Here is a 16,512-nt window from a genome sequence, read left to right as displayed (position 1 = left end):
GGGATATGGCTGGTTTGTTGAAAGATGATGATCCAACAAATTGTAACAGAAGTACCAAAAACTGTGAACATGTTCTCAAAAGTCAGTAAATTACATGCGTACCTCAACTCTGCTTACTCTGTACTACACACTTATCTCTCCATATCATATATATGGTCTCTGTATATAGGGATCAACAACTGTAAACCATCTTAAACCAATTATAGAACAAAAGGTAGCCCATCAGATAGTATATCAAATGTTAGCTTTAGATATCATATTTGGGAGTGGACATATCAGCAGATGGATCTATGAAAGATGAGTTCTGGATGAGTATAGGAATTATCAAGTGTGAAAAGACATTTGAATGCAAGGTTCTTACTGTGAAGATAAAACATGACCTCAAAAATAAAATGATGCTTAAACCAATCAATCAATAATTCATGTCATCCATGCATCCATCCCCACAAACACTCACATCCTCTTCCATCTCAATCCACACCTCTTACCTTTTACCATGGAAGTAAATGTTGCAGCAAGCACAAGGTTGGCAAAAACAGTAGTGGTTTGGGCCACACATGAAGCTACTGTGTAGGGGCAGAAGAGATATGCAGCAGCAACATATGCTACACCAGACCAGAGAGACGATGATGTCAAAAGCAAGGGTGATGCATCCAATGCATACTTGCCAACCTCTTTTTTCTGAATCAAAAGCTGTTGAAACGGTTGTATATTAGCCTATTACCATTCAAACCTTAGATTCCAAGGTATACACAAACTCAATACACAGTAGGACCCACCGTACCCACAGGGGGATACATTCCAAGACCTACCATGGATAGTAGCGAACCTTATACAGTGGACCCTCGCCTAATGCTATTAATCCGTTCCTGAGAGCTCAACATTAGGCGAAATTATCGTTAGCCAAGTTAATTTTCCCCATAAGAAATAATGGAAATCAAATTAATCTGTTCCTGACACCCCAAAGTATGAACAAAAAAAAATTTTTTACCACATGAAATATTAATTTTAATACACACAAACTGAAGAAGACATGCACAGTTACATGACACTTTATTGAAGATCTGGTGATGATTGATGGGATGGGAGGAGGGGAGAGTGTTGATGGTGTTAATGTTTAGAAGGAGAATCCCCTTCCATTAGGACTTGAGGTGGCAAGTCCTTTTCCAGGGTTACTTCCCTTCTTTTAATGCCACTAGGACCAGCTTGAGAGTCACTGGACCTCTGTCACACAACATATCTGTCCATAGAGGCCTGTACCTCCCGTTCCTTTATGACATTCCTAAAGTGTTTCACAACATTGTCAGTGTACAGGTTGCCAACACAGCTTGCAATAGCTGTGTGAGGGTGATTTTCATCAAAAAAGGTTTGCACTTTAAGCCACATTGCACACATTTCCTTAATCTTTGAAGTAGGCAACTTCCTCAATTTCTCTATCCTCTCCTCCGAAGCAGTTTCCTCAGGTGTGGCCTCTTGCTGTTGAAGATGATCTAGCAGCTCATCAGTGGTTAGTTCTTCATTGTCCTCCTCCACCAACTCTTCCACATCCTCCCCACTAACCTCCAACCCCAAGGACTTCCCCATTGCCACAATAGATTCCTCAACTGGCATAGGATTCCCAGGGTTAGCCTCAAACCCTTCAAAATCCCTTTTGTCTACACATTCTGGCCACAGTTTTTTCCAAGCAGAGTTCAATGTCCTCTTAGTCACTTCCTCCCAAGCCTTACCTATAATGTTTACACAATTGAGGATGCTAAAGTGATCTCTCCAAAACTCTCTTAGAGTCAATTGAGTTTCTGAGGTCACTACAAAGCACCTTTCAAACATAGCTTTTGTGTACAGTTTCTTGAAGTTGGAAATGACCTGCTAGAGAGGAGTGGTATTAGGAGGCAAAAACTTCACCTTAATGAAGCTCATTTCCACAGAAAGTCGCTCTGCCAAGTCTGAAGGATGACCAGGAGCATTGTCTAATACCAGGAGGCACTTAAGTCTAGTTTCTTTTCAATTAGGTAATTTTTCCACAGTGGGGGCAAATGAATGGTGTAACCAGTCATAGAAAAAGTCCCTAGTGACCCATGCCTTACTGTTTGCCCTCCACAGCACACACAAATTAGCCTTGAGGACATTGTTTTTCCTGAACACTCTGGGAGTTTCAGAGTGATACACCAATAAAGGCTTCACTTTGCAATCACCACTAGCATTGGCACACATCAACAGAGTAAGCCTGTCTTTCATAGGCCTATGTCCTGGGAGTGCCTTTTCCTCCTGAGTAATGTACGTCCTGTTTAGCATTTTCTTCCAAAACAGGCCTGTTTCGTCACAATTAAACACTTGTTCAGGTTTCAGTCCTTCACTGTCTATGTACTCCTTGAAGTCCTGCACATATTTTTCAGCCGATTTGTGGTCCAAACTGGTAGCCTCACCATGCCTTATCACACTATGTATGCCACTACAATTCTTAAATCTCTCAAACCAACCTTTGCTGGCCTTAAGTTCACTCACATCATCACTAGCTGCAGGCATTTTTCTAATTAAATTGTCATGCAACTTCCTAGCCTTTTCACATATGATCGCTTATGAGATTCTATCTCCTTCAATCTGTTTTTTGTTTATTTATCCACACCAATAACAGTCTCTCAACATCTTCTATCACTTGCGATCTCTGTTTCGAAAACAAGTTGCACCTTTGGCAAGAACAGCTTCCTTGATTGCCGTTTTCTTGGCCACAATAGTAGCGATGGTTGATTGGGGTTTTGTGTACAACCTGGCCAGCTCGGAGACACGCACTCCACTTTCATACTTAGCAATGATCTCTTTCTTCATATCCATAGTAATTCTCACTTTTTGCTGTAGGGTTGGCACTAGAAGCTTTCTTGGGGCCTATGGTGACTTATTTTGCAGGTGCAATCACTAAAAAGGCTGTGATAATATGAAATGTTCCGATTGTATGCTTGGAAGTGACTGTGATGGCTGGCTTGTAAACACTGGCACCCACGGAACAAGTGAGGCAGGCTCAGGCCGCACGTGGACGCGTCTCGAACGAACCTCGTTGAGTGAGTTTTTTAGCGCTAGCCGAGGCAAAATTTTTGCATTAAAATGTATCGCTAGGTGGTTTTAACGTTATGCGATGCGTTCATTAGGCGAGGTTCCACTGTATATAAGTCATTTTTCATTTACATACATACCTATGATAAAGTTTAATTAACCCTTTGACTGTTTCAGGCCCCTCTCTGAAACTGTCATTCTATGTCGCTCAATTTTTGAAAAAAAAAAATTATTTTTTCTTATGAAATGATAGAGAATCTTTTCCCGATGGTAATGACACCAAAAGTTCGAAATTTGGTCGAAAACTCGTGGAATTATGCTCCCGCGAAGTTAGCGGTCTCGGCGACATATGCGTATCGGCGATTTCGCCGACTTTGAGCCCAATTTTCAGCCAATTCCATTATTCCAGTTGACCAAACTCATAGCTATTTCTTTAGAACTCTATTTTATCTATCAGCTGAGTACAAGAAACCTCCCATTTACTAATTTGGACTACCCAATATGGTGGTCAGAAATTGGCAATTTGGCCAATTTCACGCAAAATAAAAAAGATGCCAATTTCAAAATAGGGTCCAGAATAAACAAGGTAAACATTCGTGGCACTAAAATAACATATGCTCTGTTCATTAGTCACATCTCTAGGCCCCTCTTATATTATTATTGCTTTCTATTTTGATTTTTTATTCATACAAAAAAATACAAAATTTACTGTTATGCAGACGACTGCATTATTGTAAAAATGGTATAAATAATATCAGTGCACTAGTGAAAGAATATTAGACTCCCCAGTTGACGTGTATTGGACGTGTGGTGTGATTTATGTACTCTTGAACATTGGTAAAAATCGAACATTTCCGCTACTTTGAGCTCAGTTTCAAGGTCGTTTTCATCGTAAAAGTAATGAAAATCATCTCTATTTCTGTAATATGTTTTCCATTTTATCACCTAAGACCATGAAAATGCGAATACAACGATAAATACTATACGAAAATACACCTCAAAGTCGGCGTTTTATTCCAAAAAAACGATCAGAGTTTTTTTTTTCTCATTACGCAATGTGTGCTGCAGGATTTTTTTTATGTGGTGCACACTGACCACACAGACCCATTCTCTCACATGTGGGCCTACCAGCTTTCTCCCGCTTGATTTGAAGCCGCTAGAATTATTGAGTATATATACGTCAGAAACATTGGCTCGTAAGACGTATTTATACGTCGAAAACAGTCAAAGGGTTAATGAATTATGCAAAGCAAGTCTAGAATTAGCACTTTTTCACTGATGGGAAGCATTGTACAGCTTGACCTAGGCTCTGAAGAACTGCCAGCATCACTACTTTTGCACTTTGCGGCCATTATTAAGCATAATTAAGGGTTATTTTTGGATCACAGTAAACCATGAATACTGAATCTGTGGATAAGGGGGTTCTACTGTATTTTTAGAATTTACTAAGAGGAGAAAAGAAATTATGTACACTCCTGTGCTTAAATTCATAATTAATGAATGTAGCAATTGATTTATCATGACTCAAACATAGTAGTCTAGGATTTCCAACTTGTTGCCTTAACATCCTGCACCACGAAGAGATAATGTTAACCTCTATCAGAATACTGGGAAGATTGGTGATGGACATTACATGCAACCTGATTATAAAATTTTGTAGAGAAACTATGACTGTGAACAGCTAGTGACTAATTCTAGCTCTTTTCCATTTTAATCAATTGTCAATGTGCTAAAAAATTCACAATGAATATATTTAACAATTTCAATGCAGTGATCGGAATTCAAATAAGAGCATTGATCATTGATCATCTATTGTTTGGTGCTTTTAGGAAGGGAGAAGAGAGGCTGAACTGGATTTTAAAAAATAATGAACAAATGAACAATTTTCATATACCATTACTATATATTACTGGTCATAAGTTAACCCAAGAGATAAGACGAGGGGTACATTTTTCACTCCCACTGATCAGATTATTGCATAACCCCAGATATAAGTCGGAGTTATGCTTCCAGTCCTCACAGATGAGAGTCAATAAGTGTCTTCTACTTCAGCACTCAGCACATGCAGTGTTTTCATAAGTAAATTAATAAATAAATACTGTACCTTATTTATAAATTAAATAGTTTTACAAAATTGGATGAGAAACTAGCAGTACGCATGGAGAGCCTTGGTTATGTAGAGCATTACAGGAAAGCTTAATTAAACCTAACCTATGACTAACAGAACATAACAAAACATAAAAAAAAAAAATTACACATACATGTATTTTTTTTAAAATGCTGGCCATCTCCCAACGAGGCAGGGTGACCCGTAAAAGAAACACTTTCACCATCATTTACACTATCACTGTCTTGCCAGACACGTAGATACAGCAGTTTATATGTCATAGAAGTGGAGATGCCATATTTGAGAGCAATGTGTGGTGTGAACATTATGAAGATAATTTGGAGTCTAGAAATTACAAAACTGTGGACTGTGAACTTGCCAGAGGTATAATTCAGAAGGCTAAGGAGGGTTTGTTGAGTAGTTTGGGCATTTAGAGAGGATGAAGCAAAATATGATGACCAAGAGGGTTAATAAATATGAGGAAAGAAGAAAGGAGTAGGAATCATTCCAGAAAAGGCTGGAAGGAGGGAGTGAAGATGATTTCAAGTGCTAGAGGCTTGAGCTTCCTACATCATAGGGAGTTTGGACAAGTGACTTTTATGATAATGTGCTACTGGAATATGAGAAAGGTAATATAAAGGGATTCAGGAGAGACATCTAACTAAGATATCAGTGAAGTTCTGGTAAGACAGCTGTTGAACAAATGTTGGTGAATACCTGGAGCATACCTGGAGGGTGTTCCAGGGGTCAATGCTTGCGGTGGCCTCATCCATGACTAGGCATTGTGGTGGATCAGGGCCTGAGCAACCAGACTGTTACTGCTGGAAGCACATAAGCAGATACATGAATGTGTGTCTTTTTTTGGGGTCACCCTACATTAGTGTAAGACCGCCTGAGAGTTACCAACAAGAAAAATATACCAAAATACATGTTGTCTGAGGATAAAGCCTGGTGGGAAATGATTGATGTGTTAAAAAGTGAAGACAATGGATAAAAGCCCAAAATATGTTTACCAGTTGTTTGCTGTAAGCCGCAGCCACTGAGGCTAGAAGAGCAGCCGTAAGGAGGTCACACGCAACAAACAATAATGAGAGGTAGGCTTGCCAAGACCTGTGAAATATACAAACATTTATCAATATTATGCATGAAGATTCTGTAATACTAAAATATTATCATATTCATGGAGAAGCACTAAACCTGTAGGGCTCATATAGCCCCTGGATAATGGGAGGTAATTAGGTCTGATACATGTGTAGATACAAGGGGGCTGTCATATGCTTAAATAGCATTGCCACAAACTGGTAATTCACAAGTAGGAAAGGGAAGCTGAAGTAGCAGCAAATATCAAAGCAAACTGATACATGGCAAAATGTGGACTGCACCAGACTGACCAAACCCTGGTGACAGTTGCCATCATGAGCCTGGGAAGAAAAAAAAGAGACCACTGAGTACCATTAGATCGAGGATAAGGCAAGTTTACCCACACTGAAATATAGAACAGCACTAGGAATGTGCAGAATTCGTGAAGCATCTTATTGACTGTACATATACTGGAGGAAAACTTGTACTACAATTTCATTTGCCAGAGGATCTTGTAAATAACAATGCAGAACAAAGGGGAAGGGGTTCCCATCCAGAATGAGCAGACTTTGTGAATGATTGTTCCTTAACTTCACTAGCCCTGCACTAGTGGTAATACTGGCGAGATCTTGAGCAGCAATACAACATACTTATTCAAAAGTGTGATCCAAAGAAGCATTAATCTGAAAATTTAAACACCCGTTAGTTGCCCAAATGAATGGTAGATGAGTAATGCCATATCGATTAGTGGCTGGGCAGTTAATGGTGGTGGAGAACTGTAGCTAGAAATACAAACTGTTAGATAACCATTATCTACTAAGTGACAACTGTTTACAGCATAGATGAGTAGGTGAGAAAAACACTAAGGGTACACCTAACATTTACTAGAGCACACACATCTGTCAGTCTGAGAAAAGTACATACGTACATTCAATTGTCTTCTGAGCCACTAAACTATCAAAAACACTTTATTAGTGGAAGTCTCCCACTGAAATTCACTGGAACTGCAACTAAGCATATCAAACAAGGTAAACTTCATGAGCACAGTGTATGGGACAAACAAAATGTTTATATGTTGAGACAAGTTGCATAAAGCCAACAATTAAAGAAAAAGACAATTGCAAAGAACTTTATTAAGACATTTTGCCTGTGGAACAGGTTTCTTCAAACAATGCACAGGGATGTAAAACATGCAAATTTATTAAATAGTCTGGCAAGTGGCCAGGTCAGTGAGGTCACTGTGTGATCACTGACACAGACCTCACTCGTCTAGGGCACTGGAGAAAGCCTTCCGGTTCATCCGATGACCTACCATATTTTCCAGCACATAAGGAACACATTTTTCCCCATTAAAAGTCCTGGAAAATCACCCATACCTTATATGCTCAAGGGTAGGCTCTGGGTTATGCATTATCAGTTGTTTACTAATGTTACATTACAACTGCTTGGTATATATACATGTACAATGGTCCCTCATTGTTCGTAATTAATCCGTTCCTGGAGCTGTTACTATAAACGAAATTTACGATTTACGAATCAATTTTCCCCATAAGAAATAATGTAAATACAATTAATCCGTTCCTGACACCCAGAAGTATTAAAACAAAAAATTTTTTACATGAAATATACATGTAGTACATAAACAATACAATGGGAAATGATGAATGAAACATTAACAGCATAACACTTACCTTTATTGGAGATTCTTCTTAGTGTATGGGAGACTGGAGGAGGAGAGAGTGGATTGTTTATAGTTTGGAAGGGGAATCCCCTTCCATCAACACCTCAGGTACCAATTGCTTTTCTGGGGTTACTTCTCTTCTCTGTTTCTTAATGCCACTAGGACCACCTTGAGAGTCACTGGAGTCCTGTCTCACAAAATAACTGTGGAGAGAGCTCTGTTTCTGGTGTCTCTTTAACACTTCCCTAAAATGGCCCAAGACTTTGTCACTGTACATGTTGCCAACCTGGCTTGCAACAACCTTGTCAGGGTGATGTTTCTCCATTAAGCTTTCCATCTTACCCCACATAGCAAAAATCTCTCTAATTTCTGAAGAAGGCACCTTCTTCCATCTCTCTTCCTCCTCCTCTGCAGCAAAATTCTGAGCTGCGATGTGTTGCTGTTCCAGTTAAAGCTCTTGCAGCTCCTCAGTGGTGAGCTCTTCATTGTGGTCTTCCACCAATTCTTCCACATCCTCCAAACTCACATTCAACCCCATGTAACTCCCCAGTGCCACAATTGATTTAACAACAGAGATAGGCTCATCAGGGTCAGTCCCTAATCCTTCAAAATCCCTCTTGTCGACACAATCTGGCCACAATTTTCTCCAAGCAGAGTTCAAAGTCCTGGTTGTCACTCCCAAGCCATACCTATAAGGGTTATGCAATGGAGGATGCTGAAGTGTTCTCTTCAAAATTCCCTTAGGGTCAAGTGGGTGTCTGTGATCACAGTCAAGCACCTTTCAAACATTGCTTTGGTGTAGAGTTTTTTAAAGTTTGCAATGACCTGCTGGTCCATGGGCTGGAGGAGAGGTGTGGTATTCGGGGGCAAGAACTTTACTGTGATGAACCCAAACTCCTCGAAAATTAGGTCATCCAAGTTTGGAGGATGAGCAGGTGCAGTGTCCATTACTAGCAGGCACTTGAGATCCAATTTCTATTCCAGGAGATACTCCTTCACACTAGGGATAAAACACTTCATTGAACCACTCGACGAAAATTTCCCTCGTGACCCATGCCTATTAGATTTCCAAAACACACACAATTTACTCTTCATAACATTGTTTTTCCTTAACACTCTGGGATTTTCAGAATGGTACACTAGTAATGGCTTCACTTTGAAATCCCCACTAGCATTAGCACAGAACATGAGCGTCAGCCTGTCTTTCATAGGCTTGTGTCCTGGCATTGCCTTTTCCTCCTGTGTAATGAAGGTCCTCTTTGGCATTTTCTTCCAAAAGAGGCCTGTTTTGTCACAATTGAACACTTGTTCAGGTTTCAGTCCTTCAGCCTCTATGTACTCCTTGAATTCATGCACATATTTTTCAGCCGCCTTGTGGTCCGAACTGGCAGCCTCACCATGCCTTACCACACTGTGTATGCCAGTACGGTTCTTAAATCTCTCAAACCAACCTCTGCTGGCCTTAAATTCACTCACATTACCACTATTTGCAGGCAATTTCTTTACCAGATCGTTGTTCAACTGCCTAGCCTTTTCACAAATAATCGAAGTCATAAGAGTAACTCCTGCTAATTGTTTCTCGTTTATCCACACCAATAATAACTCTCAACATCTTTAAGTACTGGTGATCTCATTTTTGTCAGCATAGTTACCCCCTTTGTAACAACAGCATCCTTGATTTTCTTTTTCTTGGCCACTATGGAACATATGGTTGTGTAGGGTTTCTTATACATCCTGGCCAGTTCGGCCGTACTTGTGCCACTTTCATATTGTTCAATGATGTTTTTCTTAAATTCAATCACATTTCTCACCTTCTTTACCACAGGCTTGGCACTAGGAGCTTTCTTTGGAGCCATGGTAGCTTATTTAGTATAGTGGACCCTCAACCAGCGATATTAATCCGTTCCTGAGAGCTCATCGTTAGTCAAAATTATCGTTAGTCAAGTTAATTTTCCCCATAAGAAATAATGGAAATCAAATTAATCCGTGCAAGACACCCAAAAGTATTGAAAAAAAAAAATTTTACCACATGAAATATTAATTTTAATACACACAAACTGAAGATTACATGCACAGTTACATGACACTTACCTTTATTGAAGATCTGGTGATGATTGATGGGATGGGAGGAGGGGAGAGCGTTGATCTTCTTAGTGTTTAGAAGGGGAATCCCCTTCCATTAGCACTTGAGGCAGCAAGTCTTTTTCTGGGGTTACTTCCCTTGTTCTTTTAATGCCACTAGGACCAGCTTCAGAGTCACTGGACTTCTGTCGCACAACATATCTGTCCATAGATACCTGTACCTCTCGTTCCTTTATGACTTTCATAAAGTGGTTCACAACATTGTCAGTGTACAGGTTGCCAACACGGCTTGCAGTAGCTATGTCAGGGTGATTTTCATCAAAAAAGGTTTGCACTTCAAGCCACTTTGCACACATTTCCTTTATCTTAGAAGATGGCAACTTCTTCAATTTCTCTCTCCCCTCCTCTGAAGCAGTTTCCTCAGGTCTGCCCTCTTGCTGTTCAAGATGATCTAGCAGCTCATCAGTGGTTAGTTCTTCACTGTCCTCCACCACCAACTCTTCCACATCCTCCCCACTAACCTCCAACCCCAAGGACTTCCCCAATGCCACAATGGATTCCTCAACTGGCATAGGATTCTCAGGGTTAGCCTCAAACCCTTCAAAATCCCTTTTGTCTACACATTCTGGCCACAGTTTTTTCCAAGCAGAGTTCAATGTCCTCTTAGTCACTTCCTCCCAAGCCTTACCTATAATGTTTACACAATTGAGGATGGTAAAATGATCTTTCCAAAACTCTCTTAGAGTCAGTTGAGTTTCTGAGGTCACTACAAAGCACCTTTCAAACATAGCTTTTGTGTACAGTTTCTTGAAGTTGGAAATAACCTGCTGGTCCATGGGCTGCAGGAGAGGAGTGGTATTAGGAGGCAAAAACTTCACCTTAATGAAGCTCATGTCCCTAGAAAGTCGCTCTGCCAAGTCTGAAGGATGACCAGGAGCATTGTCTAATACCAGGAGGCACTTAAGGTCTAATTTCTTTTCAATTAGGTAATTTTTCACATTGGGGGCAAATGCATGGTGTAACCAGTCATAGAAAAAGTCCCTAGTGACCCATGCCTTACTGTTTGCCCTCCACAGCACACAAATTAGCCTTGAGGACATTGTTTTTCCTGAACACTCTGGGAGTTTCAGAGTGATACACCAATAAAGGCTTCACTTTGCAATCATCACTAGCATTGGCACACATCAACAGAGTAAGCCTGTCTTTCATAGGCTTATGTCCTGGGAGTGCCTTTTCCTCCTGAGTAATGTAGGTCCTGCTTGGCATTTTCTTCCAAAACAGGCCTGTTTCGTCACAATTAAACACTTGTTCAGGTTTCAGTCCTTCACTGTCTATGTATTCCTTGAAGTCCTGCACATATTTTTCAGCCGATTTGTGGTCCGAACTGGCAGCCTCACCATGCCTTATCACACTATGAATGCCACTACGCTTCTTAAATCTCTCAAACCAACCTTTGCTGGCCTTAAATTCACTCACATCACTAGTTGCTGGCATTTTTGTAATTAAATCGTCATGCAACTTCCTAGTCTTTTCACATATGATCGCTTGAGAGATGCTGTCTCCTGCTATCTGTTTCTCGTTTATCCATACCAATAACAGTCTCTCAACATCTTCTATCACTTGCAATCTCAGTTTCGAAAACATAGTTGCACCTTTGGCAAGAACAGCTTCCTTGATTGCCGTTTTCTTCCCCACAATAGTAGCGATGGTTGATTGGAGTTTATTATACAACCTGACCAGCTCAGAGACACGCACTCCACTTTCATACTTAGCAATGATCTCTTTCTTCATCTCCATAGTAATTCTCACCCTTTTTGCTGTAGGGTTGGCACTAGAAGCTTTCTTGGGGCCCATGGTGACTTATTTTGCAGGTGCAATCACTACAAAGGCTGTGATAATATGAAATGTTCCAGTTGTTGTATGTTTGGAAGCGACCGCAGTGGCTGGCTGGCTTGTAAACACTGGCACCCAAGGGACAAGTGAGGCACGCTCGGGCCAAAGTGGACGCGTATGGTACGGAACGAATAGCGCTGGTCGGGTTTTTAAGCACTAGTTGAGGCAAAATTTTTGCGTTAAAATGTATCGCTAGTCAGATTTATCGTTAATTGATGCCATCGCTGGTCGCAGGTCCACTGTATTATGAAATATTTCGCTGGAGAACGCGAGGGGACCTTCGCTCACTGGTAAACAATGCCAGACTGGCTGCCGCCCTGGCTCACGCCATGTGTACGCGTCCCGGACGAACTACGACTCGCGAGTCAACCTATGAAAAGCGAGTCCATGTTTATACGAAAATACCCCTATGATTGGCGAATTTTATGATTGCCGGGAACTACGAAAAGCGGGGGACCACTGTATTGCTGTATATATTTTATATACTAGAAAATACGGCATTTATGCAAAATGAATTGGGCTAAAGGTTCGATTAAATTGAAAGATCCTTGATTCTGTTGGATTGTAATTTGTGTATAGATTAGAGTAGCTTCTAGGCATCTACATCAAGGTTTGTCCATTACCTTGATGACTAGCTGGGCATCCTTCCCAGACATCAGGTATGCAGTCTTGTCCATATATATCACATAGGTGTTATTCATGTTGAAACTCCCACTGTACACTGGTGTTCCTATAACCTGATCTACAGGCTGCAAGATATTTCCCATGTATTTCTAGTCACAACCACTACATGGTTGTGACTAGAAATTATTGCATTATTGTGGCCTTGACAGTTGTCTTTTTGCCTGGTCAAGTTTTTGATGGTACTGGATATGATAGTGGCAACACCTATGTTGCCACTATCACTGTATCCTGTAGGAAGATGAGTATTTGGTGAGGGGAAGACTTTTTTTTTTATTAACACACAGGACGGAGAGATACATGATTATATACACCTGGAAAATCCTAGAGGGACTAGTACCAAACTTGCACACGAAAATCACTCTCTCTGAAAGCAAAAGACTCTGCAGACGATGCAACATCCCCCCAATGAAAAGCAGGGGTGTCACTAGCACGTTAAGAGACAACACAATAAGTGTCAGGGGCCCAAGATTGTTCAACTGCCTCCCAGCATACATAAGGGGGATTACTAATAGACCCCTGGCTGTCTTCCAGCAGGCACCGGACAAGCACCTAAAGTCGGTACCTGACCAGCCAGGCTGTGGCTCGTACGTTGGATTGCGTGCAGCCAGCAGTAACAGCCTGGTTGATCAGGCCCTGATCCACCATGAGGCCTGGTCACAGACCGGGCCATGGGGGCAGTGACTCCCGGAACTCTCTCCAGGTAAACTCCAGGTAAACATTGGTCGTCTCCCACCAAGGCAGGGTGGCCCAAAAAAGAAAAACTTTCATCATTCACTCCATCACTGTCTTGCCAGAGGTGCGCTTGCACTACATTTATAAAACTGCAAAATTAACACCCCTCCTTCAGAGTGCAGACACTGTACTTCCGAATGCGACCAATTATGTAAGTGTATTTATGTAAGTGCGTTTGTACGTGTATGTTTGGGGGTCCATATCCAGGACTCAAGTCTGACCTGCTGGTTCCCTGAATCCATTCATAAATGTTACTTTGCTCACACTCCAACAGCACATCAAGTCCTAAAAACCATTTGTCTCCATTTGTTTCTATCTAACACGCTCACACATGCTTGCTGGAAGTCAAAGCCCCTTACACACAAAACCTTTACCCCCTCTCTCCAACCTTTCCTAGGTTGACCCGTACCCCGCATTCCCTCCACTAAACTTATACACTCTCGAAGTCATTCTATTTTCTTCCATCCTCTCTACATGTTCGAACCACCTCAACAACCCCTCCTCAGCCCTCTGGATAATAGTTTTGGTAATCCCGCTTCTCCTCCTAATTTCCAAACTACTCTGCATATATTCACACCACACACTGCCCTTAGACATGATATCTCCACTGCCTCCAGCCTTCTTGTTCCAACATTCACCACCAATGTTTCACACCCATATACGAAGATTTATTTATGTGTTCAAATATTCCCCACAAACATCGTCTGGAATTGCAGGGACTGTGCACACAAAGGCTCACCTTTCCAAAACCAGAGAACACAGACAGAAGACTCATCTTCCTACAGGCTACACTACAGGATACATTACACTACTCTCACTTAGAGCAACATAGATGTTGCCACTATCACATCCAGTATCATCAAAGACTTGACCAAGAAAAAGTAAAAATGTCAGGACCACAACAATGCAGGTGTCTACATCATTCTACGTGGTGGCTGTGTCCAAAAATGCAGCCTAAAAATCAGGTTACAGGAATACCAGTGTATCTACAAATCTCAGAATATGATGTAAATGGTTTAGAAGACCAAGAAGTTGAAGAATGAGACACTTGTGCAACATTTGGAAATCTTTATTATGGAAACATTTCATCAGCCAGTGGCTGCCTCAGTCTATTACAGAGAATAATGGTGGAAAATGAGGAGGAGTTTGAGGTAATCAGTCCCTCAGCCTGGACATGATGTGTTCAGTCCATCAATCTTGAGAAAAGTACAGCATGTGCATTGGCTCTACCTTCTGCTGCTTCAACTCACCTTTCGACAGTATATAAGTCACTTCTACATGCATATGCTGTACTGAACACATTGTCTCCAGGTTGAGGAACTGATTACCTCTAACTCCTTATCTTCCAACATTCTTCTCTGTAATGAACTGAAGAAGTCACTGGCTGACGAAACTTTTCCGTAATAAAGATTTCCAAATGTTGCACAAGATGTCATTCTTGAAATCTCATCATGAATAATGCCTACATGACACATAGTGACAAAACTGCACACCTGATGTCTAGGAAGGATACCTAGCTGGTCATCACAGAAATGGACAGGACATGATGCAGGTGCCTGGAAGCTGCATTAATCTGTACACAAAATACAATCCAATAGAATCAAGGAACTTTCAACTGAGCCAAACCTTTAGCCCAACTCAGCCTATATAAACAGGTCATCTGTAGGGCCAGTAGACCTCCTGCTGCATCCTTATCTTGCAATTCAACCAACACAGTAATCTCATTGAGTTGGTCACTTACTTGAATATGCTTGTATAAATTTTCTTGTTTTGCATCCCTGTGTAGTGACTGAAAAAACGTTCCATGGGGAAAGCATTTCAATCCAGTTCCTCTCTGTAATTGCTTTTTCTCCAGAAGGTATACAGGCCACTGTCCTCCAGATCATATAAATGATACAAGTTTTTCATTTTAACAAGAGATCACTTTCAAGAAAAAGCAGACAGATAAATGGTGCTATGTTCCTGAGTAGTCTGAAGCACACTCAAGAGAAGTCTACTTGTGCTTCTGCACAGATATGATTGAGATTCTTACTGGGTGAAATAGTGGTTCATATCTATTACTGGCGATTTAGATTATGCAAGTCATCATTCCCACATTTTCATGCTCTCCATCTTCTTATAACCATAATTCCACTTTTGTCACTAAATAAACAGTATGTTACACAAATTTTATATTATATCTGTTTGCCTCTTCCTATATTCAAATAAAGCTGCAAAACCTGTTTAACATTACACACAAATATTTTTGTAACAGTCTTGCACACGGATCCTTTGAATTTGTCTCCCTACATGAAACAAGTGACATCTCACCTGACAAGGAAGCCACCAAAGAATAGACATAATGGTGTTTCATGGAAAACACCGCCACTGTACACAGGTATACCGTGGGAATGTAGGAAGACTCCCTCCTGCACTGCAAATAAACATAATATATAAATGACTTACATGCCAAACAAAAAGTTCAATCCTTATTATTCATATTCCTTATCAACATTTCAAGTTAAATGAAATATTTCATGTACAGTAATAAAATGTAATCAGAAAATAGAATGGAATGAAATAGGAAAAAAATTAAATTAATTTCAACTCATGTTCAAAAAAGACAAGATGGTTAAGAACTGGAAAGTGCCAATCAATATTGGTGGGTATCGACTATTTTTATGGTATATACTAGAATCAGTGAAAAAGTGGGCAATAACAATCGATACTTTTAAAAATTATAATTACATGTTTAAATATGATAAAATTAACACTGTACCTCATGATTGTTGAGCTACTCACATACACACCAGCACAGTACATACACTTTAACTGGTTATCCATGACTATGTTCTGAAGTAGAGAGTAACTAGACATCATTGCTAACTATAGACAAATAATGAGTCACTTTAGTCACTTTCCTGTAACCTGGAGTAAACTAGTGGCTCTTCAAAAACAAAATGAACAACCAAAACACAAGCTCATTCAAAATGTGCTTGAATAGCACTTATTTAATATTAAATGGCATCTGTGAACACTCAAACAAAAAAGGCCACTGCAATATATTGCTTAGATAACATACAGTTTCCATCACTTGATGAAAATAAATGGAACCTTATTGCCATGTTATCTTCTTTGTTGAAAATGTTTCATAAACCAAATGCTATACATCTTAGTGAAAGAAACTGTCTGGTCTCAGAAATGCTGCCTCCTGTACAGTACACTGTAG

General features: G+C 40.4%; 1 protein-coding gene across 4 annotated transcripts in view; it reads right to left on the bottom strand.

The window, feature by feature from the left end:
- Window positions 1-16,512, bottom strand: part of PIG-U (phosphatidylinositol glycan anchor biosynthesis class U) — a 37,732-nt gene that overhangs the window by 8,924 nt on the left and 12,296 nt on the right. For 2 of the 4 annotated variants that reach the window (XM_070086780.1, XM_070086783.1), the window contains exons 2-4: window positions 15,615-15,712; window positions 6,166-6,262; window positions 489-693 (exon numbers count right to left, since the gene is read on the bottom strand). In XM_070086780.1, coding sequence (XP_069942881.1) covers window positions 489-693; window positions 6,166-6,262; window positions 15,615-15,712 — 400 coding nt within the window. Of the gene's footprint in view, window positions 1-488; window positions 694-6,165; window positions 6,263-15,614; window positions 15,718-16,512 lie in introns of all 4 variants that reach the window. The other 2 variants (XM_070086782.1, XM_070086781.1) reach the window with 1 other exon arrangement.

Source organism: Cherax quadricarinatus, chromosome 19, assembly GCF_038502225.1.
Source record: "Cherax quadricarinatus isolate ZL_2023a chromosome 19, ASM3850222v1, whole genome shotgun sequence".
Classification (NCBI taxonomy): Eukaryota; Metazoa; Arthropoda; class Malacostraca; order Decapoda; family Parastacidae; genus Cherax; species Cherax quadricarinatus.
This window is presented reverse-complemented; position numbering and strand designations above follow the sequence as displayed.